At 41.3% G+C, this 23,432-nt stretch overlaps 2 protein-coding genes across 3 annotated transcripts in view; one reads left to right on the top strand and one right to left on the bottom strand.

Annotated features, from left to right (window-relative positions):
• The window catches only part of Abcb11 (ATP binding cassette subfamily B member 11), a 143,053-nt gene that overhangs the window by 116,135 nt on the left and 3,486 nt on the right, over positions 1-23,432 (bottom strand). For both annotated transcript variants that reach the window (XM_010606932.3, XM_010606937.3), the window contains exon 2: positions 7,995-8,189. In XM_010606932.3, the coding sequence (XP_010605234.1) occupies positions 7,995-8,189 (195 nt within the window). The remainder of the gene's footprint in view (positions 1-7,994; positions 8,190-23,432) is intronic.
• The window catches only part of Dhrs9 (dehydrogenase/reductase 9), a 17,239-nt gene continuing 3,918 nt past the window's right edge, over positions 10,112-23,432 (top strand). Inside the window, exons 1-3 of the mRNA XM_010606931.2 lie at positions 10,112-10,300; positions 18,991-19,365; positions 20,646-20,904. Coding sequence (XP_010605233.1) covers positions 19,053-19,365; positions 20,646-20,904 — 572 coding nt within the window. The 5' untranslated portion in view covers positions 10,112-10,300; positions 18,991-19,052. The remainder of the gene's footprint in view (positions 10,301-18,990; positions 19,366-20,645; positions 20,905-23,432) is intronic.

Genomic DNA, 23,432 nt, shown 5'->3' with positions numbered 1-23,432 from the left:
GTAAAAGGACTTTATTTGGGGTCTTAGAAATTGCAATTTGAGAAACATATGTACAGATAGATCCGAATCAATGTTCCAAGAAGACATGAAAAATAGGAAGCTTATAGGTTGAGAAAGAACATGGTCTGTGACCAACAGATGATACAGAAAAGAATGTACAACCAGAATGCAGATGCTCATAGAACAAGACTTAGATAACTTTTTGATGTGTATCTTGACCCTCTGGACACAATGTAATTGTCCCATCATTTCTGGGTCATTCCTGATGCCTGACATCAAAGGAAGATGGTGACCAATTCCACATTCCAGGCAGACACTGTAATCATTCTTTAAAACCTCTGCTTCTATAATGGTCTCCCGAATCTATTTTGAGAAGTTTTTCTCTGTTTATTTCATTGTAATTTTCCTTTTACTTCCTTTTCCAAAACAAAAATAAGAAAAAAAAAAAAACACCCCACTATCCAAGTAAACAGAAAGTGTTTCCAAGGTAAACATGTTTTAGTTCAATAATAAATATCATTTCAAGACTATCAAGTAGTGTAAGAATAACTAAGCAGGAATAAAACAAAACATGATGCTCACCCATAAAATGCTTAAGGATGAGAAGGGAGCATAATCTATCCAGTTGGGGTATTGTTAGGAGCATCCCTATAAGAAGAGGGATCGTAATTAGACACCAGGAATGGGTGAGTGCAGAGGAGAGACCATGGGAAGACGCAGTGAAGTGTTCAGTCACCTACAAGCCACAGAGGCAGGCCCAGAAGAAACCAAATCTGACCTCATCTTGCCCTGAGACATCCAGCCTCCAGAATAGAGAGAAAATTAATTTCTGTCATTAAAGCCACCCTCTCTGTAGTTTTTTGTCATGGCAGCTATGGGAATCCACTACACAGATCTGAATATAGAATTACACTAAAACAATTTTTTTGGGAAACTATTTGGCATGCAGAGTAGAAAACAGAATCACAGATAAAGTAAAATAGAAGTAAAAGATAAGGGGAGAGAAAACAATCACATGAAAAAAATAGAGAGGTAAGGAGGGAAAACAGGTAACTAAAAATACATTATCAGGATTGAAATTTTCATTGCAAACAGTAAACAACAAGCCATCACTAAAGGAAATGGAACCAGTGACACAAGGTATAATCATGTGCCATGTAAGACTGTGATGGAGGTGAAACATCTTGTTGCCTAAAGATGCCATGGCAAGTGACACGGTCACAGTGTCGTGCAGCGTTCACATGTCTGTGTTGACGCTGGTGTAAACAAACTTACTGCGTTGCCAGTTGCATAAAAGTGTAGCATATTCACTTGTGTACAATAAGTAATATGTGATCATGGTAATAAGTGATTGTTATTTATGTATTTACTATTCTGTGCTTTTATCATTATTTTAGAATATTGTATATTCCCTTTTTACTGTACACCAGTATGCTGTATCATGCTGGCAGCAGCCTCAAACATCTTATATTGACCTCATGTCTCCATTGCATCATTTTCTCTTGCACTTGGTTTAATCTCATAATTTGTTCATCACAGCACGTAAGCTAGAAAACTCATTGCTAGTGTGAAACAAAAGTGATTAAAGTCTGTAATGGAGGAAAATTGGTGAGAAAAATAGCTATGATCTTGAAGAACAAGAGCCAAACAACAAAAGTTGTTAAAAGATCTGCTTCGGGCCGGGGAGTTAGTTAGCTCAGTGGTTCGGTGGCCTGCCTTGCAAGCACAAGGACCCGAGTTCAATCCCCAGTACCAAAAAAATAAAAAAAAAAAGGCAATAAAACTAACAAAAATTTCAAAGATTTATATAAAATGTGGAAAATCTACTGATAATCTGTACTGAAGAGCAGACAGAAACGTAGCCTTCTCAGCTCCATAATAATCACAACTAAAGTAAAACATCTGTTTGCAATAAGACAAGACTGGACCCCCACTACAATGTTAAATGTACTGTCATCCTTGGATGATTTAAAGATTAAAAGGGGGAGGAGACAGAGACAGACAGAAAGACCAGATGCCGAATTGGGGCTTTGGTTAAGGGGAATCAGCAATAGGTCAAGAGAGTGACCAAGCTACTGCTCCTAGAATGAAGACAGCAGCACGTTCAGCAGGTTTTTATTGATTTGCTGAATGGGCTGAAGTCTGATCATTTCCACTGGTCAAGGGCATGGTTCCAAAGGTTGTTTCTTCTTGTGATAGACCTGGGCCACCAGCCTCATCCTAGAGGCTGCTGGATTTTCAACTATCTTGTGCCATCACCCTGCACAAAATATCCCAGTAACTTGTGGGTCTGTGCGCTATGATAGGACCAAAGAACCTCATGTACCTGGGTTTTAGGGCCTTCAGAAGAAGCACAAGGGTGGGGACAGAAAAGTGGAGAGAGAAGGAAAAACACATACTACCTCCAATGAGCAACAGCCCAAGGCAACACCATATGATAGTCTAGAACAAAACATGTGTTTACAGTGATTACCAACATGTCTACTTGCAAAGCTGAAAAGAATCTGACCCTAGAGTAGAGACAGTAAAGGGACAGACACAATACGAAGACTGAAATGCCAAGGTCTTTTTTCTAATCCCACTTTCGTTCAAGCTCAAGTGAAGGGTTTGTGTTTCCAGCAAAAGCAGCCCTTGGGGTCCTGGGAAATAACCCAAGTGACTGTCATCATGACCCATGTGTTAGAGATGTAACCTAGGGCAGAGCTAGTGGGAAACTGAGAATGTCTGCCCCTGCCGTGTGACCTCCAAAATTAATGATTTTTAAATTAACTCAGAGCAAGTGAGGCTAGGAGGCTTACTTAGGTTTTTCCCTGGTAACAATTTCTCATTTCATGCAAATAGTGGCCCTTTGTGGTTTTACCAGTGTGTCTGTTGAAACACACCACGCTGCATGCCAGACTCCTGTCCCACCATGGTGGCCCCTGACTGTCTCGAGATGACATGAAGGTAGGAGGGAGACTATTAGAGGGTGGGAAAAGCAAGGGTGATCATGAGGTGAGGGAGTGGAAATGACCAAAGTATGCTGTATGCCAGGAAGAATATGCCTTACTGAAACTCAGTGTCCTGTACACCTGATATGCATGAGTAACCTTTTTCAAAGAATCACTATTCATTACACACTATAAAAGTGAGGGATGAGACTGTGAGTCTGAGGCAAAGGCAGCTAAAGAATTTTTGGAAACTCTGGATAACCTGACCGCAGAATAGAAGTACCTGCAGACTGTGATTGTTAATGATTGGACGAGCAACTTTCTGGGTGTGGCTGAAGGGATTTTACTGAAGACTAAAGACCCTCCCTGGGCGTGAGTGACAGCCAGCAGGCTTTCCCCTGAATGGATGGGAAGCTGAGAAGAATGCTAGCTTCTCTTTCTTCAGAGGAGCTCCGGTCTTCACCTTTACTGGGGACTTTGTCTCCTGTCTTCCAGTGCAGACTCTTCAGCCTCCAGCACTGACCCTGCAGCCTTCTGATGCAGGTCCTCCAGCCTCCTGATACAGACTCACACAGGACACTACACCGAGCTTCAGGCCTCTGACTGGGTCCCTCAGATCTCTGCTGCACAGAGAGCCCTTCTGCATCCTTTCACAACCGACTCTGCAGGCGGCCAATATAAGCAAAACTTGTAAATTCTTATATACTTTCTATATCTTGCATTAAATCTGTTTCTCTAGTAAGCACTGACTGCTACACAGACCAAATCTTCAGTCTAGATTAATCCTCCTCTTCTAGAAACGGGTGCCTGAAAGGACACTCATTCATAAGCAGGCCAAGCCCCATTTCAAGGCTCTTGAGGATAGCGTAATGACCTTGTTTGGGGACAATGTATCTGGCTATAAATGGAAGCCCTTTGTGATATGGCACGGTGAGCTCACAAAGGCAGTGCAGGGACTGTACCGTGTCTCTAAGTGCCCACTGCCGGTGTCCTGCAGGGGCCCGAGAAGTCATGTCCCAGCTTCTCCTCCAAGATGCCACCGCCCCCGAATTGCTGGGCCAGCCAAAAGGAGCACTGTTTGGGGAGTAACATGCCTTTCAAGATTTTACTTGTTTAGGTTTGTGTGACTACACTCTGATGTGTGCAACCACAAAATCACTAACATATTTCTCACAGTGTCTATTGTTAATAGCACATGACTGTACACATGGGAGAATTCTTCCAGACTATAGAGGAAGAAAACAAAAATATGAAAATGGTGAAATAGAGGTGAACAATACAAATGATTGAAAATGGAAATTCGTAGAAGAGTGACACTTTCTGAGGAAGAAACAAAGCCAATAATGCTGAAGAATAGTGATGCAAATAAACTAACTCTCTGCAGTGAGAAGTTTCCAAGTATATTATTAATAAAAACAGTACTATACCTAATTGTGTTTACTTTTAGGGAGCGCATCCAGACCTCACCCTCAAAGTAAACCTTTTATAATATCATTAAGTAGTTTGTTTGCCATTTGATAATTGTTTTTTAAAATTACTGGTCCTTTTATGTTAAGGACTTGATAGCAATGATTAAATAAATAACTTTTCAACTCCTTGCAAACATAGAACATTGCCTTATCCATGGAATCACTACACATTGGCCTTTTAATTATTTAACCACATAACGACCTGCTTACTATAGAATAAATTATGGGTGGTGCATGCCTATAATCCAGCACTCAAGAGCCTGAGGCAGGAAGATCACTGGGAGTTCAAGAACAATCTGGGCTAGGTAGTGAGTTTGAGGCTGGTATGAACTATGTGGTGAGACCCCACTTTTTAAAAAAGAAAAAGAAATTATGGTTTTTACTGACAAAGAAATAGAAAATTGATATTTTGTACCTCTGAAATCTATGTTACGTGGCCTGAAATTTGTGTTAAGGAAAGACTGATGAACCATCCTCTGGCAGACAGGATGTCATCAAGTCTTCTTGGTGCAGGCTGCACTGTGTAATTGCAAATGAGCCTCATAACCATGCATAAAAATAAACATTGGTCATACAAGTTTGTATCCTTTAGCTTCTGCAGTATAACACACTATCCCAAAATTTAGTGTCTTAAAACAACAATCATTTTGTTTGCTGATTTAGAAGAGAAAAGGTAATATTTTTTCATCTTTCTCAAGGTACATGACAGAGACTCATATAACAAAAGATAAATTAACAACAAAAAGGTGCATTTAACCAAGGCTTTCTATGACATACGAGCCTTCAGAAAGAAAGACCCCTCAAGCCAGGTAAACTATTTTTACGGACAGTCACACAGAAGAATGAGTGGAGGATGAGAGGGTAGAGATCCTCTCTTATGAGTATTATTAGCTGGGTTACCGAGGCTGCCTTAATGTCCTCAACTGATTCAAAATGTTTACTTTTCACAGTCACTTTGACTTTGGCAAAGAGCCCGAAGTTGCACAGTGCCAGATCTGGTGAAGAAGATGGACGAGGGCACATTGTAATGTTTTTACGAGCCTGCAGCATCCACTGTGGTTTTATCATGCCTCATAAGGGTACTCAGGACAGAAGACTTCCAGATCTGCCTCAGAAAGGGGCAAGGATGATGGGAGAAGTGTAGTCCAAGCAAGAAGGCATATTTTGATGGGTGTTAATAGCAATATGTCTTTTGCTGTAATGATTTTTTTATTTGAACACATTGTATTTTTTAGTCACTCTTGCTACATAAAAATCTGAATGTATGAAGGCTTGTCCCTGACTAAAGAAAATCAACCACAAAAAACACACATACCTAAATGATGCAAATTTTTAAATTATTTGAAACAATTAGGTGTGTACTTATGTTCATCACTTAAAAATGAAAAATGAGAAACAATCCTAAATGCCACTTTTAGGAGGCTAGCCAAGCAAGCGCATATAATGGAATATAATAGAACATTTTTTTAAAAATTCACTGAATTAGAAAAGACTCACTGAGATCAGAAAGTGCTCAGGATGAGTCTATGACAATTTTTTTTTTTTTCAGAAAGAAGCCTATCATGCATAAAACATTTTATCCGTAGAGATTGAACCCAGGGCCTCATGCATGCTAGGCAAGTGCTCTACATGCTGCCACATCTTCAGTCCTGTATATATTTTGGTTTTATACATAAATATATGTATGTATGAAGATACACAAACTCATATCATAGGGAGAAAACAGAACTAAATGAACATACTTAAATAGTGATCTGGTAATATTCTTATACTAGTGGGTCTTGGATATACCTGAAATAGGGATGAATACAGCAACCTGGGCCCTGAAGTAAGACAGACTTGGGTCTGAATAACTAGGTAAAGTACGGGACCCTTCTGTGTCTCAGTTTTCTCAACTATCAATTAGAGCAGAAACAGCTGTTCGTGGCTGCTGTGCTCATTTAAAAAGATAATGAACACTAAAGATTATTAATATTACCATGACTTGTTAAACAGTAATTTTATTCTCCCCACTTTTTGATGAAACTGGATTACTTTTCTATAATAACAAATGAACCTAAAAACAGCAAAAAAAAAAAAAAATTCTTGAAATTATTGGCCTCAAAGATTTTGCTTAAAGGTTAACTAAGCCCTGTTCAGATAGGAGCTCAGCCGACACCAGTGTTGCAGCCCTGCTTTAGTAAAGGACAAGCTCTCCATTCAGAGGCAAGCTGGGCCTCCCTACATCGAGGTGCCAGCCAGAAAGTGCCCTGTGGTACACAGTGAAGATAAAGCAGAGGATTCAGGTGGGACAGTTCCCTAACACGTACCTGCCAGGTACGAGTGCCCCTGATAGCTGGGACATCAACCCATGTCTGGTCAGATCTACTTCACTGCAGGCTTCTCCTGTGCCAGCAGCCCACCAACCTCAACAAGGAGCTTATAACAATATGTCCTGTTTCTCATAGGTTTCATTGACAGCATTGCTATGTGCTGCGTAAGGGAGGGAAGATTCTTTCCTCATCCATCACCATGTTCTTGGCTGAGGTTCCTATAACAAAAAGGTTAACAAGAGAAAAACATACACCTCTATTCAGTGGCAGTGCTATGTCTTACAGGAGCTTCAGAAATGAAGACCCAAATAAACAACAAAAACTGCATTTTATGCTAGGTTTGCCAGAGTGGAGAGTTGTGCAGGAGTATGATCGGACAAAGGAGCTGTGATCTAACTTAGGAAGGTTTGTTTGTTCCGATTCTCCTTTGTCCCCGTGTCTTCAGAGATAAGGCTGTTCCTCCCCTCCCAGGAGAGGGCGGCTCCTCCCTACTGAGGGTCTTAGGACCTTGCTCAGGGGAAGATTCTGAGTGTTATCTTCTGCCTCAGGGGAGAAGTTTTCTCAAATGTGATGGGGTCACATCAAAAGGAGTTTTCCCTTCTTTCCCTTTATGAGGGTCATTTTTTCTCACTAAGTCTCTACCTTTGTCTCTCCAAGTCTCCCCGTTGCCCAGAATCGGTGGTGTTTCTGGTCATACAGCTCTTTATTCTCATTCATCTTCTATTCCATTTACCTTCCTGGAACAGTGATCCCTCATATAATACTGCTCACCCCACTTTTCAGCCCAGGACCTCTTGTTTGACACACAAAAAGGATACCTATTCTGCAAATAAGAAAAAGCTTTTCTCAAAGAATGTAGTGAACGCTCCCACGACTCAGTCCCTACTGGTGTATTCAAGAATGTAGCGTAGAGAAACAAGAGATTAGCCTGCTTTATCTTACAGCTGGGAGTCACGAAAAGCCAAAGGCATTACAAAGGTCTGAGCCTAGTTCATAAATCTGCTCCCAGTACAGGGGCCTTGTTGGTGAAAAAAACATGAACCAAGGGACAGGTTCCCTTTATCGTGAAAATAAAAGAGCAGTCTGTTGACAAAAGGAGGAGGAAGAAAATACAAAGTACACTTTTGAAACATGAAGTCATAATAACAATTCATAGTCATTCAGAGAGGCTGAGTGGCCTTAGAGAATTCTATTATCCTGGCAGGAAGGAGGAAGTTAACACACATTCCTGTAATGAGGCTCACCCTCCTGGCCAGCCATACACAGACACACTCCAGACTCACCACAGCCTGCAGTGTGGGGTTAGTGCTTCTGTCCAGAGGATTCCTCTTCCAGAGGATTGGGACCACAGAACGCCAGAGCAGTACAGTTGCAAGAAGCCTTGTCTGTGTTTCCTGGGCCAGCCACAGGCATTCTTCTCCCGTTTTGGTGTTTGGAAAGGGATGGAGAAGGAGCCCATGGGCAGAAACATGGAGGACCTATAGATTTAGAAGAAATAAAAAGGAAGCCATGTGTTGAGCATTTCTCTGCAGCAGTGTGCAGCTTTACGCCTGTATAATTACAGTCCGATCATCAACACAGAAATTTACATTTGAGAGAAATGCAGAGTACAACTTTGTGTTTTAAAAAGAACTAGGGAAAAGCATCAAATGGCAATTTGGTTCTAGATGTGTGTGTGTGTGTGTGTGTGTGTGTGTGTGTAAAATGTATTATATATTACAATACATTGCCTTTGATGACCAAAAATTGAAACAGCACTTTCAAAGATTACATATTAAGGGTGTGGAATAAAAGACAACTTAGCAGTTAGGATGTGAATTTGAATGTGGATCTGATCACTGTCTGTATAAGGTGCTGCGAACAAACAATCCCGTCAATTGAACACCTACATTGGACCCAGACAGAGAGAGGAGTGTCCCAACCCTGGTGCCTGTACCAAAACTAAACTCTTCGGTTGGGTCCACTGGAACTAAGGCTTGTGCCAGATCAACAACAGGAATTCTAATTCCTAATATGCAAATCAGTGTAGACGTCTGGCTTTGTAGAAAGTCTGATTGAGACGCTTTGGAAACAGAGCTGCACTAGGCAAAATTATTAAGCAAGTCAAACTTCCCATTGACAAAACCTTTTCTTTGCCCTTCCTCCTCAATACTCAGGGCCGCCAAGGTGCCTGAAGTCCTTCCCACCTGTCAGTCACAATAGCATGTTAAAGGAACAGTCTGCTATGAGTTATTCATATCTTTTTCATGTGTATTTAAGTCCTTGTATTATTTCTCTGAGATGTCATATTTAAGCCTTGGTTTAACCTATGGATTTTTTTTTTAAGGGAAACAAGTATATTTGGCACATTTTGGGCATCTATATAATTACTCAAGTAAACTTTAGTCTTGGTTGTTTGCTCTTTTGGAGAAAAAAGACCCCAACCCCACCAACACTTGATTTAAAAAGTAATAGGTTTGGGCAGGGGTATGGAGAAAAAATAAGAACCAAGATACATCATGTAAAGGTACAAGATCCCAATGATGAATGTAACTGTACTGTATACCTAAAAAGTGCCAGTAAACTCAATGAAAATAAAAAGTAATAGGTTTGTCCAAACTCTGTGTGGCCAGGGATTGCTTTCATATGCTCACTCTAACTGAACCATAATAAATTACATTTTTCCAAGAAGAAACACAGAGCCTGGGAAATTTAAGGAGTATAATATTAACCTGGTATAAAAGGAAATTGAACATATAAAAAAATCAGTGCTGCTTTCCCTGCCTGTGTGACCAAATTATGTGTGGCATGGTGGGGAGTCCCTCTCCTCCCCTCATCGCCGGCAGCCTCAGTACCATACTTTCACTGGGCATCCCACAGTCCACCAGGTGTACCTGCCAAGCTCTGAGACTGTCTGGGAAGGGGAGAAGCCATCCTTTCTGCTCTTGAGGGTCTCAGAGACCACTGCAGTAGTCTCATTGTCGTACCGTAAACCACAAATCAGAACTGTGCATAGTTCCAAAACCTTGTTTCATTACATGGTTTTGATCTCCTTGCTCATCTGTCTGAAATAGTGGGCACAATCGTCCAAGAGTGACTGATTTCTCCTACTTCTTCTTTTAGGAGGAAAGGAGTACTAAATAGTCACAGGCACGTTAACAAGAAAAAAACAACAACTAAGTCATGAACAACAATAATAATAAATGGAAAGCTAAATTATTAACACACTGCACCAGGTGGTTTACAAAATGCTTTCTGTCACATTATTCCTGCTACTAGATTTGTTCAAAAGATTGTAGTCACAGTAAAAGGACTGTTATTGCTAAGATTCTTCTGTAAGTAGCTAAATTCATTTTATCAGAAAGCACATGACCTACAGCTTCTTGGCTCCCCCTCTCCACACAACAGGGACTTAGTCAGCGAGCAGTGTCACTGTGGGTGTGACTCACAACGCCAGGAGAGAACTGAGGACTTCTTTCAACTAGATAGCAGAGTGTGAAGGAGGCTTGGCGTGGTCAGGGTGACACTTCCTTCCCCTGAGCACAACAGGAAGGTGCAGTCAGTGGAGCAAGTCCCCGGCAGCTTCTGTGTCCCGAGTCAGCCTCATAAGGTAACTGGTGACTGGGGGGTTGTGTCCCTTCTTCCTTCACGGATTAAATCAATCTAAACTTTCTCTGACTCCCTCGCTGCTGCTGTTTTTCTGGGATGCAGCAGGTCAGAAGGCAGTAAGTGGAGCTGAGTCCCTCTCCCCAGAGCAGCGATCTCTGTGTGACCCAGGTCCTGTCTTCCACTCCACCTGGTCTCTCTGTGGATGCTCTTTTGTACCCTCGAGTCACAGGCAAATTCACCTCTTGTGCTTACTCTGTCCGTGCCTTTCTGACATCCTCTATGAATCCTATGGTTGATTGGAACATGGAGAGGGAATGGCTCCAAAAGGGTTAGGGACCTCAGGTGAGTTTCTTACAGAAGCAATAGATCTGATCTATTGTGTATCACATCAGTCTGTGTGAATGCACACACATGAACACACACACACACACACACACACACACAGAAATGATTGGAAAGAAGCAGGGAAATTCCTGAGGATGTACATTTGACCCCTGGATCCTGGGATTGCAGCAAAAAACATGCTCAGACATTTACTCCCCATATATAACCCAGCAGTGTGATGCAGTGATACATTGGTTTATGAACTTAATTTGTGTCACAGTTTGGGAGAAGATGGCCATGTTTGTGTTTGTTCAGGGAAGATGCCCTTGGTCATGTTTTTTCAGCTGATGTGGAGTTTGTGAATGGAAGCAAATTTTTGCGGGACACTTTTGTTTATGAACCATATTGTTTGCAAACAGGTGTTCACAAGCCGAGACATTGCTGTATTTTCAGTGGTGGTCTGGCTCTCTCTCAGTTGCTTTATTTTTGGCAAGTGTTTAGGGTTGTTCAATTTGGGGTTGTACAACTGGCTCTGAAATGTCCTACTGCCTGATTAGCTCAAGGGAAGGCACTGTGCCTTTTGTATCTTAGTGTCCTTTTACATAGCTAGAATATCCTTACCTAGATCCTGCATGAGCTAAAAGTTAAATGCAGCATCATCTTTGTATGGTATATTTTGATATTTGAAAAGGGTACTCAATCTTTAGAACAAATCTCAGTGTTTAAACACAAGAAAAAAATTGTTACCTCATACATTTTACATGGGCAAAACAGGAATTGTTTCAAAATTCTTATAACAAATGTCACTGAAAGCACAGTGTTTAAAAACTCAAACCTTTTCTTCTATGCAATGATAGTAACTGTGGTAGAAAGAAATCTGAAGACCAATACACCTTCTGTGCCTGTGGATACAGTCTCTCCATTTCTAATCTTCCTCTCAGGCTTTGGCACCGTGTTATAATACACAACATATAGCTCCTTCCAGTTACAATTCTATTCATAAACAAATAACTAAGGCTTCTGTAATGCTGTGAGGAAGTCTAGTGGCAAAAATAATAAACCTAGGACAAGTGGAGATAATTGATTACCAATTATATATGTTATGGTGAATTGGTTAAAAGTTTTGTGGAGCTGGGCATGGTGGCACAGGCCTCTAATCCTAGCACTCGGGAGGCTAAGTCAGGAAGATCGCTGTGAGTTCAAGACCAGCCTGGGCAACATAATGAGTTCCAGGTCAGTCTCAACTACATAGTGAGAGCCTGTTTTAAAAAAAAAAGTTTTGTGGGAAGGAAAAGAAAATCAGAGATATTTTTATCCTTAAAACTGAAAAATGCAAAATATAAACCCAGTAACTCTTCCCCCAAGCAGGCTGGCCCACCTCGGTCGAGGGGACAGAGCTATATCACCCAGAAGCCAGCAGAGAAGGCCCACGCGGAGGAGGCAGAGGAGGCACTTATCCCCGCCTCCCTGTCCCGAAAGCCAAAGCATAGACTGGAAACTGAGGGCTGCCTCCACCGTGGGAATCAGGGTTCAGGAGAAATGTATTTAAGAATTGAGTAGCTTTCTCCCACTGAGCAAGGGAACTTCCTTCCTGTGATTTTCAACAGCATCTCATCTGTGTCTTTGACAACATCACCAAAAGAACATTTGGTGTTTAGAGCAAGCACATTTCACAAAGGGCCCTTCTCACTCGAGTTTTCTGGTTTTCCAGAGTTTTGTGTGCTCAACTTGAAACATAATTCTTAGTTATATGAATTAGAGTGTGTCATTAGGCTCTGATGTTCGTTTCGCTTAAAGAAAGGGACAGAAGTCCCTGAAAGCTGCTTTGATTAAAAAGTAACCGAATTTTTTACTTCACTAAAAAGGCAAAAATGAGAGGAGTTTTGTGTAAGTTAACCAGGTTGACAGTATAAATATATAAAAAGCATATATGTTCTACTGTGGTATTAAAAAAGCTTGTGAAAGGAAAACCCCAAAATGAAAGAATTTAGAAAGGTGTTAACTGCTCTCTATTTAATATATTTTCATAAACAGTTCAGTTGTTGACTCAACTTAGGCCATGATTGCAACAACTTAAGAGTAAATAAAGGGTCAGGTGTTGTGCCACAAGCCTGTGATCCCAGCACCTGGGAGGCTGAGGCAAGAGGATCACTGTAACAAAAAAGTAAATAAGGATTTGACAAACTGCTATGAGCACGATTACCTAATTTAGTATTGCTCTTTAGAAGAATATCCTTTGTGCAGTTATGGGGAAATAAAATCAAATGTTCTGTGAGAAACTAATTTCTTATAAAGTGTACGTCTCATAAGGACCTTGAACAGTCTTTAAAAAAAAAAATACTGGGGATTGAACTCGGGACCTTGCACTTGTGAGACGGTGGCAGAACCACCGAACTAAATATCCGGCCCTGAATAGTCTTTTTTTTAAAAAAATTATGTCATTCATGTTTAAAGAGCAGAGGAAGGTGCTCTTTAACTAAGAAATGTGAAATCAAAGATCTTATTCCAAGTTTTTTACTTGGAAAAGAAACATAAGAAGGGAAATTTAAAGAAAGCAGAAATGAGCCAGGACAGTAATTGAGGATGACATTTTCCTACAGTGGGAGAAAGGCAGCTCCTATTTAAGCATTCTTGATGGAAACGGAAGAGGACATCAGTTCTCCTTTTTGGGTTCCTTCTGAATCTTTTGCTGCATGGTAGAGGATTTTTGACGAAACGCTTCCCTTCCTCCCATCCACTGAAAATGTGTCCCCCTCCCTCACACAGCTTCAGAGTTCAGAGATCAGAATTTTCGTTGTACCCACTCTAGCGAATGACTTATGTACGCTGTCTACCCTGTGCCAGAAATAGTGTGATGATTACATGAGATAAATACTAGATGAACCTTTCTCAAAACTTCTGCAGTTATCAAAATTAAAATTGTGAATGTTACATCCTTACAGTGGCCACTATTCATTTGCGCTGAGGACTCAGGCATCTCGAATACCATTGGACAACCCTGCAGTCAGGGTTGTTCTTTCTCTCCCTTCCTTCTTTCCTGCCTCATTCACTGAGCCTCAGCCTAACAGCAAGCGCCGAGCAAAGTGCAGAGTGGGAAGGCAGACGGCAGAGTGGAGCCAGTGTGTCTGGAAATCAGCCCTGCAGTCACCGCTACCATTGTGTCTTGAGCCAATTTGTTTCCTCATGTAAACATGGAGATGATTTTATCAGGGGTTTAAATACGATGAATATCTGTGGATCCTAGAAAAGGACTTAGAATGTGGTAAACAGTCACCAGACCTTAGCACTTACCATCACTCCTCCCTGACCTGGTCATTCCGGAATCTCAAAAACTGTGTGCTTCCTCAGAGTGTACTCTGAATTCTGTAGGGTTGATTTGCCACCCATCCAAGGGGTACCCTTGAAAATTCTGTAATCTGCCAAACCCAGAAGGCTCAGAAAAATCTAGCTTAAAGCGCTGAGTGTTCATTTGGTAATTTTTTTTGTTAGTATTGGGGATCGAACCCAGTATCGGGACCTTCACACTGAACTACATTCCTCATCTTTTTTTTTTTTTTTTTTTTTTTTTTTTTTTATCTTGCTAAATCACTAAATTGCCCATGCTGGGCTTGAACATACAATCCTCTTGCTTCGGCCTCCCAGAGTTCTGGGATTATAGGTATGCGCCACGGCCCAATTTGGTGATTTCTAAAATCACAGTGTCATATACAAACCTGTCTTTGCTCACTGCTGCCTATCATCTTGATAAGAAAAGTCATTTTTTAAAAAGTCAGAGAAACTAATGCTTGCAGCAGAGAGAAGTAATTTTTATAAGTAACCAAACTTTTTTGTTAAAGGCCATTACCCGCCCCCCAAAAAAAGCTCGTATCAGTGAGATATAACTAGAAACCAGCAATTGAGTTTCCAGAAAAGTAGTCCTGGATTCTACAAAGTTCTGGATCCTCAAAGCAAGAAGGCTGTAGTTCTCAACTGGGGTGATCTCGTTCCCCCGGAGATGCTCAGTAATGTCTAGAGACATTCTGGCTGTACTCAGGGAGACGTGCTCCTGGGGTCCAGTGGGCAGAGGCCAGGATGCTGCTGAACCTGCCACGGTGCCAGGACAGACCCCACACAATTGCTTAGGTGACCCCAAATATCACAAGTACTAAAGTTAGGAAATTCACTCCTAGACATGAATGAGCAACATATAAGGCAGACCCCTCGTGAAGTGAAAGTGATTCACTGCTGTAAGATTGAAAGGTTCTGCCTGTGTAGGAGGCATTAAATCACCTTAGCTAATCAGATACACTCCCAAGTAAGTGTCATAACACCATTTCAGATGAAATGAAGTCTTAAAGAACATAAAGAATCTTCTTAAGGGCTCTTGATGGTAGGGAAACCACTGACTGCCTGGTTCTGGGGTCTCCTAACCACTGCTCTTCTACCTTGAGTTGAGAGATCTGTCCTCTTACTAAGCAGTTTGTTATGAGATAAATTGGAAGATACAGAAGATGAGCAAACAACTCAAGCAATGCAGGTCACTGTTCAAGTCTGAAATGTTGTGCCCAGGAAGCAATGTTGAGGTGACCAGAGTTGGCAGCGTGTGGCAGAGGCAACTCTTTTAGTTGTTGTTACTCATTTACTTCTCAGTGACCAATGAACCAATCTTCCATCACTCAGCGTCTGTGTAGAGGTCATGTTCCCAATAGCTCTGGCCAGGGGTTGCTGTTCAGAGATGGTATCTTGGCTAAAATACTCACCAGAGGTCAAAGATACATATATGTTGGTTTACAGCTGACTTAGTCTGATGAGCTAGAGGAATGTAACATTCAGAAGCTGAAGAAGATCTAGCATTTGGACAATAATATCTAAATAAAAGACAGATTTTGTAGATTAGCTATGGCCTTCAACCCAGAGGGCCACCTAATGAGGACAATTTTTTAACAAGGGCTTGTCCTTACCCACTTGTCACTCAGGGAAAATGGGTTTATTCAGGAAAAGAGGAAGTTGGCCAGAAGGTAGAAAAGGATGAGGAGGGGAGAGAGATGTAATTTATTTGGTTTGAGTTGTTTTTTTCTCCAGTGGCTGGGGAGATGAGCCTACCAAAAAGTAGAAGTCGGGCCACTTGGTGTCCAATGTCACTACACTCCATGATCCTGGAATTTAGACTTATTTTGTCCATGAAACCCAAAGAAGTGAAGAAGGCTTGTCTCAGAAAAAAAAGAACTTTCTTTTTTTTTTGCCAAGTTTTTAGCCTCATTTTAAAATATAGTCATCCACTAGTAAGTATCTGTGAGGATTGATCCTGAGACCTCTCCCCATCTCCCCATCCGTGGGCACCATAACTTATATTTATTTTCTAAACCATTTGAAAGTAAGTTTCTGACATAATGCTCCTTAATCTTGAAATACTGCAGTGTGTGCTCCCTAAAAACCAGGACGTTTTCTACATAATCAAAGTGTAACTATCAAAATTAGGAAATGAATATTAGCACAATATTATTTTCAAAATGACAGGTTGCATTCATGTTGCTCAAATTGATCTAAACATGTTCTTCCTGGGGCGGGGGAATGTTATCTAATCCAGGAGCAACAGTTGCATTTCATTGCCTTATCTCTCTAATCACCTTTAACATGGAAGTCCTTAGACTTTTAACCTCCATGACTGACATTTTTAAGGAGTCCAGGTCATGTGTTTTGTAGCCTAGGAAGATGTTTCTCCATGCATGTTTAGCTTTGAGTTACATTTAGCAGCACTGCTGTGTCCTTCCCAGTGCCATATCAGGAGGTACATGATGTTATTTTGCTCCATAACTGTACTATTAATTTTTGTCACTGGGTTAAAGTAGGGTCTCTCGGCTTTCTTCACTGTGAAGCACTAGTCTCCTTTTAATTCGTGTCTTTGGAGGGCATTCTTTGAGGTTCTATAATATTGTCTGTCATTCAAGTTTCACCCACGAGTTTTAGCTTCTATTGATCTTGTTGTCTCTAACAGTTATTACAATGTCAGCTGCCTAATGTTGATCTTCAAATTGCATCATTGCCTTGCGCATATAAATTGTAAAAGGAAAAAAAAACTGTTTTCATTCCCACGTTGTTTATCATTGCTCATGAGAATGAACTTGTGTGCTCGCATCACACTCAGTGAGGGCTGACGTGTCGCCACTGTGTTCCTCCTGCTCCAGTCCTCTCATTCTTGGGCAGCCAGAGCCCCTTCTGCTGGCTCCCACGTGCTTTTGCTAGGTTGGCAACATGTTTGAGTACTTTTTACTTCGTAGCATAAGATGTTCTGTGATCACTCTGTACTTTCCCAAACCCAAGCCAGTCCTGATAGTTTTTCCAAAAGCTATGAACATGATATTTAGAAATCATGCTCTAAGTCCCAGGTAAATTCATTGTTAGTCATTAGGTAGATCTAGAAGGTTATTTATCTATTTATATATCTACCTGTACGTGTTACAAACCACGAGTTCATACTGATTCTTCCAGCTCAACCCAATTCCACAGCTTCCTGTGGAACAGCCAGTCACAGTGTATTTACTTACTTTTGCAGTCAAGAAATTTGAGTTTTCTAGTTGTGGTGGCACCATGGACTCTATGTGATTTTATTTGTTCTTGTCAAAATACATATATCCTCTTTGGAGTATCTTCTAGGAAATTTGGGTCTACATGTCTACTGTTACTACAGCCACCTTATAAGTGTGAATAATTTTTAATACACAAAGTAAAATTAGAGAGGAATTCTATTTTACTTAAATCCTACTCTACTAAAACATTAATTTTTTAATAAAGTAACAGTACATGGTGACAGGAATGATGACCACTGTAATTTTGAAGTAATGATAAACTATTTTAAGATAATTAACAGCAAACATCTGTAACAAAATCACAAGCGCTGTAATATGGTTGTAATTTATTGTTACTTTACTAATTGAAAGATGTGCTAAGTTTTGGTTAAAGTTTAAAGAAAATGGGCCAGGGATTTAGCTCGGTGGCACCCCACCTGTCTCTCAAACACAAGGTCCTGAGTTCAACCCCCAGTACTAAAAAAAAAAAAAAAAGCCATCTTTCACCCATCTAAAGAGGACAGACCCCTGGATTCTATCCAAAGCCCCCCTCAGGGTTCTATGAAAGCTCCCTGCCTGAGGAACTTTCCTAGACCTCACATCATCCATCTGCTCAAATTCAAGCCTCCCAGGCTCCTAACCCACTTCCATACCCTGCAACAGAGCCCACCTTTTCAGGGCTTCCCTAGTCCCCAATTCCTCATCTGCCCCTCTCTGGGGACTCACGCCTGTCACTGTACTAAGAACACTCTCCCTGAGGGGAGAGGGCCCCTGTATCAACAACTATTTCAGACATCAGAGGTTGCTTTCGGCCAGTGGACTTTTCTCCGAACCTCGGAGCAACGCGGGCGAGGTGCCACATGTTGGCTCCAGCAGCTCAGCTTGGCGGTGCTCAACACTAACTCAAGAGGGCAGGGACCCCAGCTCCTCACTGCGGGGGCCCAGCACTTCCGTCCCCAGGGACCTCCGCACCTCGCTTTGTAGCCTTGAGCCTGTTTTATCTTCAATAAAATGAGGCAAATAATACGTCTTCTCTAACTCAAAAAGCTGCTGACAGGATCAAAGGAGATCTTCACATGAAGGTGCCTCGTGGAAGGCACTAAAGATGTCAGCCAAGATTTTATTACCACTCCCCTGGCAAAACTGACAACAAAAATGTTTCCACCCACTGCTCCGTAGAATGTTAAAGCTCATAAATTTTTTGCCTTCTTCCAATAATTCTCTGGGGAGTTTGGATTGCAACGAAGGCTACAAAATGAGTAGTCAATAATAATTTATCAGGTCAGAATTGAGCAAAACACTGTATGATTTGAATTTACAAGTAGGAAATTCCATTAAAATGTTTAACACTATAATTTCACAGGAGTTTGTGACGATGTCTCCTGCATAACTGGAACAAGGTAAGCCTGACTGACATTCCCTAACAGATTTCGCTCTGTGTTTCACAAAATGGTGAAAGGTAAGATTTTACTGTGAGTCTTTCGGACAGGAGAGTTCACACGTCAGATTGATGCCACCACAGCACACAACTGCCGCCGCCCACAGTCTCCTAAGTGACCTGGGTCAGCTTTGCAGGGCTCCTTCTTCTCTCGCTTCCGTTTAGTTTCTCTGAATTCTATTTGGCAGTGGTGCATTACTTAAGAGGAATGATTTTCCGTTTAAAAGACCTTCTTTCAACAACCAACCAAATAAAAATTATTATACTACTTTTTAAAACCTTCCGTTTAATCTCCTCAAATGCACTAAAATACCTCAAATGTATCAAGCCTAGGTGATGATTCCTATGTGGCTCTAATTTGTATTTTCTTTTTTTAATTTTAAGCACACAGAACATCATCTTGTATTATATGAGAAAGGAGTATCCCTGTCACACACGGGAAAAAAATGTTTTTGTGGGTGTTAGCCCTCCTGATCCTCTGTGCTTTTCTGTGGAACTGTAAAGGACGACTGAAGATTGCAGACATCAAAGATAAGTACATTTTCATCACCGGATGTGACACAGGCTTTGGAAACTTGGCAGCCAGGACTTTTGATAAAAAAGGATTTCATGTCATTGCTGCCTGTCTGACTGAATCGGGATCAACAGCTTTGAAGGCAGAAACCTCACAGAGACTTCGCACGGTGCTTCTGGATGTAACTGACCCTGAGAAGGTGAAGAGGACCGCCCAGTGGGTGAAGAACCAAGTTGGGGAAAAAGGTGAGAGGTGTAGGGGTAGGAAGGCTGGGGGCATAGGGAAGCATAGAGGAAAGGAAAATGTGTTCAGATTTTAAATGGCCTTCCAAGGAAATATCTCCCAAATACGACTGTGCGCTTCTCTGCTCTTGGGAGAGCATCTGAGTACTTCCAGGCTGCCGGCTTTGCCCAAGTTACGCTCCAATGCAAGTGCCAGTGAGTGAATTTAGAACAGAGATGAAGGTACTGGCTTTCCCTGCTCTTCTCCTGGGAAGTTCTACTCCCGCCACATACATGGCAAAGGGAGTTGGGGTTAAAATCTGCAGGAAAATGTGGAAACAATTCCCAAGTGACTGTCTGTATACCTGGGATCCACTTTCACTATAAAATGGCTCCAGAGCTGACACATTTTTAATGCAAAGTTAGGAAAGGGCCTGAAAATGTGAGTGTCAGAGTCTTAGACAGTCGTGGTGGACTAGTGAGCCAGCGGACACAGAGTCTGCAGTGGATTCCGAAAGATGGCCGCCTTCTGAACCAAAAGGTTTGTATTGGCTTTGAAGGAAGCTTGAAATAACATTCGTAGATGAAGACACTGGAGTCCCCAAAGGAAAAAAACAAATGCATGTTTTTTTTCTCAATTACATCCTCATCATGTATCTGAGAATTGGGAAGCACAAATGCAATCATTTGTTAAGGCTTCAGACAATTTTTAACGCTTGGATACCAAACATCTTCAACAATATTAAATGCCCCTCCCTGCAAAAAAAACCAAGCCAAATAAATGCTTGCATTTTTTTAATCAAAAAATAAACATAAAAAATGAGAACCAAGACCTGTCCTATAAAGGTACAAGATCCCAGTAATGAATGTAACTGTAACTGTCTACCTAGAACCTACCAATAAATTCAATTTAAATTAAAAATAAATAAACATAAGTAGACTGGTACTACTCTTTGTATATGCAGAATGTTTTATAAATATTCTGTGGCTTTGCCATTTAGCAAGATAGGAATAATTGACAAATTTACATCTGAGGGAAAAAAGCAGAAAGTTTCACTCAGAAAGTGTCAGCATTCGACATTTAGAATCAGAACTAGAAGAACGGTGAACTGCATTGGAGTTGCAGAATTTCAACTGTTTCAATCTAGTCCCCTTCTCCCTCTGCTATCAGTTTGGAAACTGCGAAGTATTTCAAAGCAGGAATCTGAGTACAAGGAGGTCATGGCACCATTGTGGAAAGCAGAGGGAGGATCTGCACAAATGCCGCCTTCTGCCGCAGCTCCTTGTCTTCCTCTCTGTTCTAGGTCTCTGGGGGCTGATCAATAACGCGGGGGTGCTGGGCGTGCTGGCTCCCACAGACTGGCTGACCGTGGAGGACTACAGGGAACCTATTGAAGTGAACCTGTTCGGACTCATCAGCGTGACATTAAATATGCTTCCCTTGGTCAAAAAAGCTCGAGGGAGGGTGATCAATGTCTCGAGCATCGGAGGTCGGCTTGCAATTGGCGGAGGGGGCTACGCCCCATCCAAATATGCAGTGGAAGGATTCAATGACAGTTTAAGGTGAAGCAAATGAATTAGCTCAGGAGATAACAGCTGCTAATGTTTTACTGCATGCTTCCTATGTACCCGGCACTCTACTTAGTACTTCAAATTATCACTATTTTATAGATCATGTCAGTGAAACTAGGAGGGATTAGGAAACTCACACAAGGTCACCCAGCTAATAAGAGGTAGAGCAGAGATTGGAGCCCGAGTCTGTCTCTCTTTTTCGCTTTTGCATTAATTTATGATGCTAATAGTGGTGGTAAATTTTTATTCAACAGGCCCAGTTTGCAAACAAGAAATCACATAGAGAGCCTAAATCAGGGCATGTCTCTCCATTGTTGTTACTGGCAGCTGCAGACACAACATTACTATTTTATTAAAACCTTCAGTAGAAGAGTATTAGTTTTCAATCAGCTGTTACATGCACTCTGTCCAGTCTTTGCAGCTGCTTTCAATGGGAGAGGCAAGGAGGGGTGTGTTTAATCCATCTTACCTGGAATCAGAGCTTGTCACTATAAATTCAGAGCCCTAATTTGTATATGGCCTTTTCAATCAAAGTTCTTACAGGAAAGGGTGGCACATTAAAATTGGATAAAGGAAGTAAAGTTTACTTACAATATTACTTACAAGGGAGGTAGGTGTACCAGAGAGTCCTTGAGCATAGTATAATATCTAGGGGTGATAACAGCAGGGGCATTTCTCTCCTTGGGCCCAAAGGGATAAGGAGACAGGGAAGTTTCCAAAACCTGGAGATGCAGTGGTTGTTAGCTTCCACTGAGGGATGCAATAACCAGTGTTGGCATCATAGGAGGAGGACCTAGCCACCCCTTCTCCTCCTGCCTCTGATCTTCCACTGGCACCTCCAAATTACAGCGCCACCAGCAGCCAGAGTACAGATAACAGGTCTGCCTCCAGGATGTGGTGCTGGCAGAGGAAGGAATAAGGGAATGGAGAATCAAATGAAAGCTATTCAGCCAAGTGGTATTGTGAAAAGTAATGTGTCCATTTACTCATTCAATTCGTATTTGCTGAAGCCATATAGTAGAGTTTCTGAGCTATACCATGAACCTAGGAATAGCTTACTATAAAAAGTTTGAGTATTCCACTGGGGTTGGCAAAAATAGACCAACTCCCTTTGCCATGTGATCAGGTTGCCAAATTAACTCTCCTAGGAGATAAACAAAATAAGGGTAGAAAAATGCTTCCAAAGTCTTCATGTAAATTGGAGGATCTTGTTAAATAAGGATTGTTCAAAGCAGATTTGCTGATAACAAATCTGGAACGGGACCTGAGTATCTGCCTTTCCAACAAGCTCCCGAGGAGATTGTGTTAAGCAAGTCACACGGCCAATGGTGCACTATTCACAGCGAGTAGCAAGGTCATGGAGAAACTCCTTGAATCTCCCTGGTTGACCTTTGGCTCCACTCTCTAAGCAGCAGTTATAATAAAGCTTTAGTAGACTTAGAAATGTACTCATTTTTTAAAAAGATATTATAACTGAAAGGTTTGTGGAATCTGCAATGCAGCTATCACATGTCTGAAAGTAATCAACAAAGTATCTTTATGAATCACGGAACTAGTATTGGGAGTACTATTATGCTGCAGGCAACAGCCCAGTGGCTGTGCCATAGTAGAGTTTAGGACATTGGTCCAGCCAAAAGGGGATCAGGGCTCTCTGAAGCAAGCATATTGGTTTCATACCGGTTTGCTTACGTGTTGTACCTCATTACTTGCTGGCTTCAGAACTTATCAGGCTCAATCACGTTTTGTTTAGAAAAAAAAAAAAAAACAACAGTTCAGGATGAGGATGAGGTGCCTGGATCAGTCTCACTGCAGTTAGGGAACTGCACAGAACCTCACATTTATCATTGCTGTCTTATACTTTTGTGCATTTTAAGCACTAATCATGGGTCACAAAAAGGTAAGAGTAATACCATGAAGCCTAAAAGGCTTATATTAGCCCAGTAAAATGTGAACGTTCTGGCAAACTTTCATAAATTATTTCTAATTACAGTGCATCATTTCCTATGGGAAAAATTCATTCGGCACCCATTGATTGTGAGTTCTAGAAGAAACTGATGACAAATACCTAGGTGTGACTGTACCAGAAACTTAGTGGGGTGGCCTGTCCCTAGATTTTATTTTCATGAGTGGACAAGGAAACAAGTCTTCCCAAAGACTCACTGGAAACTGCTATTTCCAAGATCCAGCAAAGTATACATTAGTTATATATAGCAAAATCTAAAATAAATCAAATCATGATTTAAGTATAGAGCTTTTTTAAATAGGGCTTTTAATAGAGTTTTAATAAAGCTTTAAATAGTTTTTAAACAAGTCAGATTTCTGTAAAATGAGTAATTATTTCTTCATATATTCCTGGTGAAAATAGACATTAAATTTAGGAAAAGAAGCCAGGCGTTGTGGTGAATGCCTGTAATGCCAGCACTCGGGAGGCTGAGGCAAGAGGATCGCTGTGAGTTTGAGACCAGCCTGGGCCCATAGTGAGTCCCAGGTCAGTCTCAACTACATAGTGATTTCTGTCT

The sequence above is a fragment of the Fukomys damarensis genome, unplaced genomic scaffold (assembly GCF_012274545.1).
Source record: "Fukomys damarensis isolate Sample0158 unplaced genomic scaffold, DMR_v1.0_HiC HiC_scaffold_26, whole genome shotgun sequence".
Classification (NCBI taxonomy): Eukaryota; Metazoa; Chordata; class Mammalia; order Rodentia; family Bathyergidae; genus Fukomys; species Fukomys damarensis.
The sequence above is the reverse complement of the archived record's forward strand: the minus strand, read 5'-3'. Positions and strand labels throughout refer to the sequence as shown.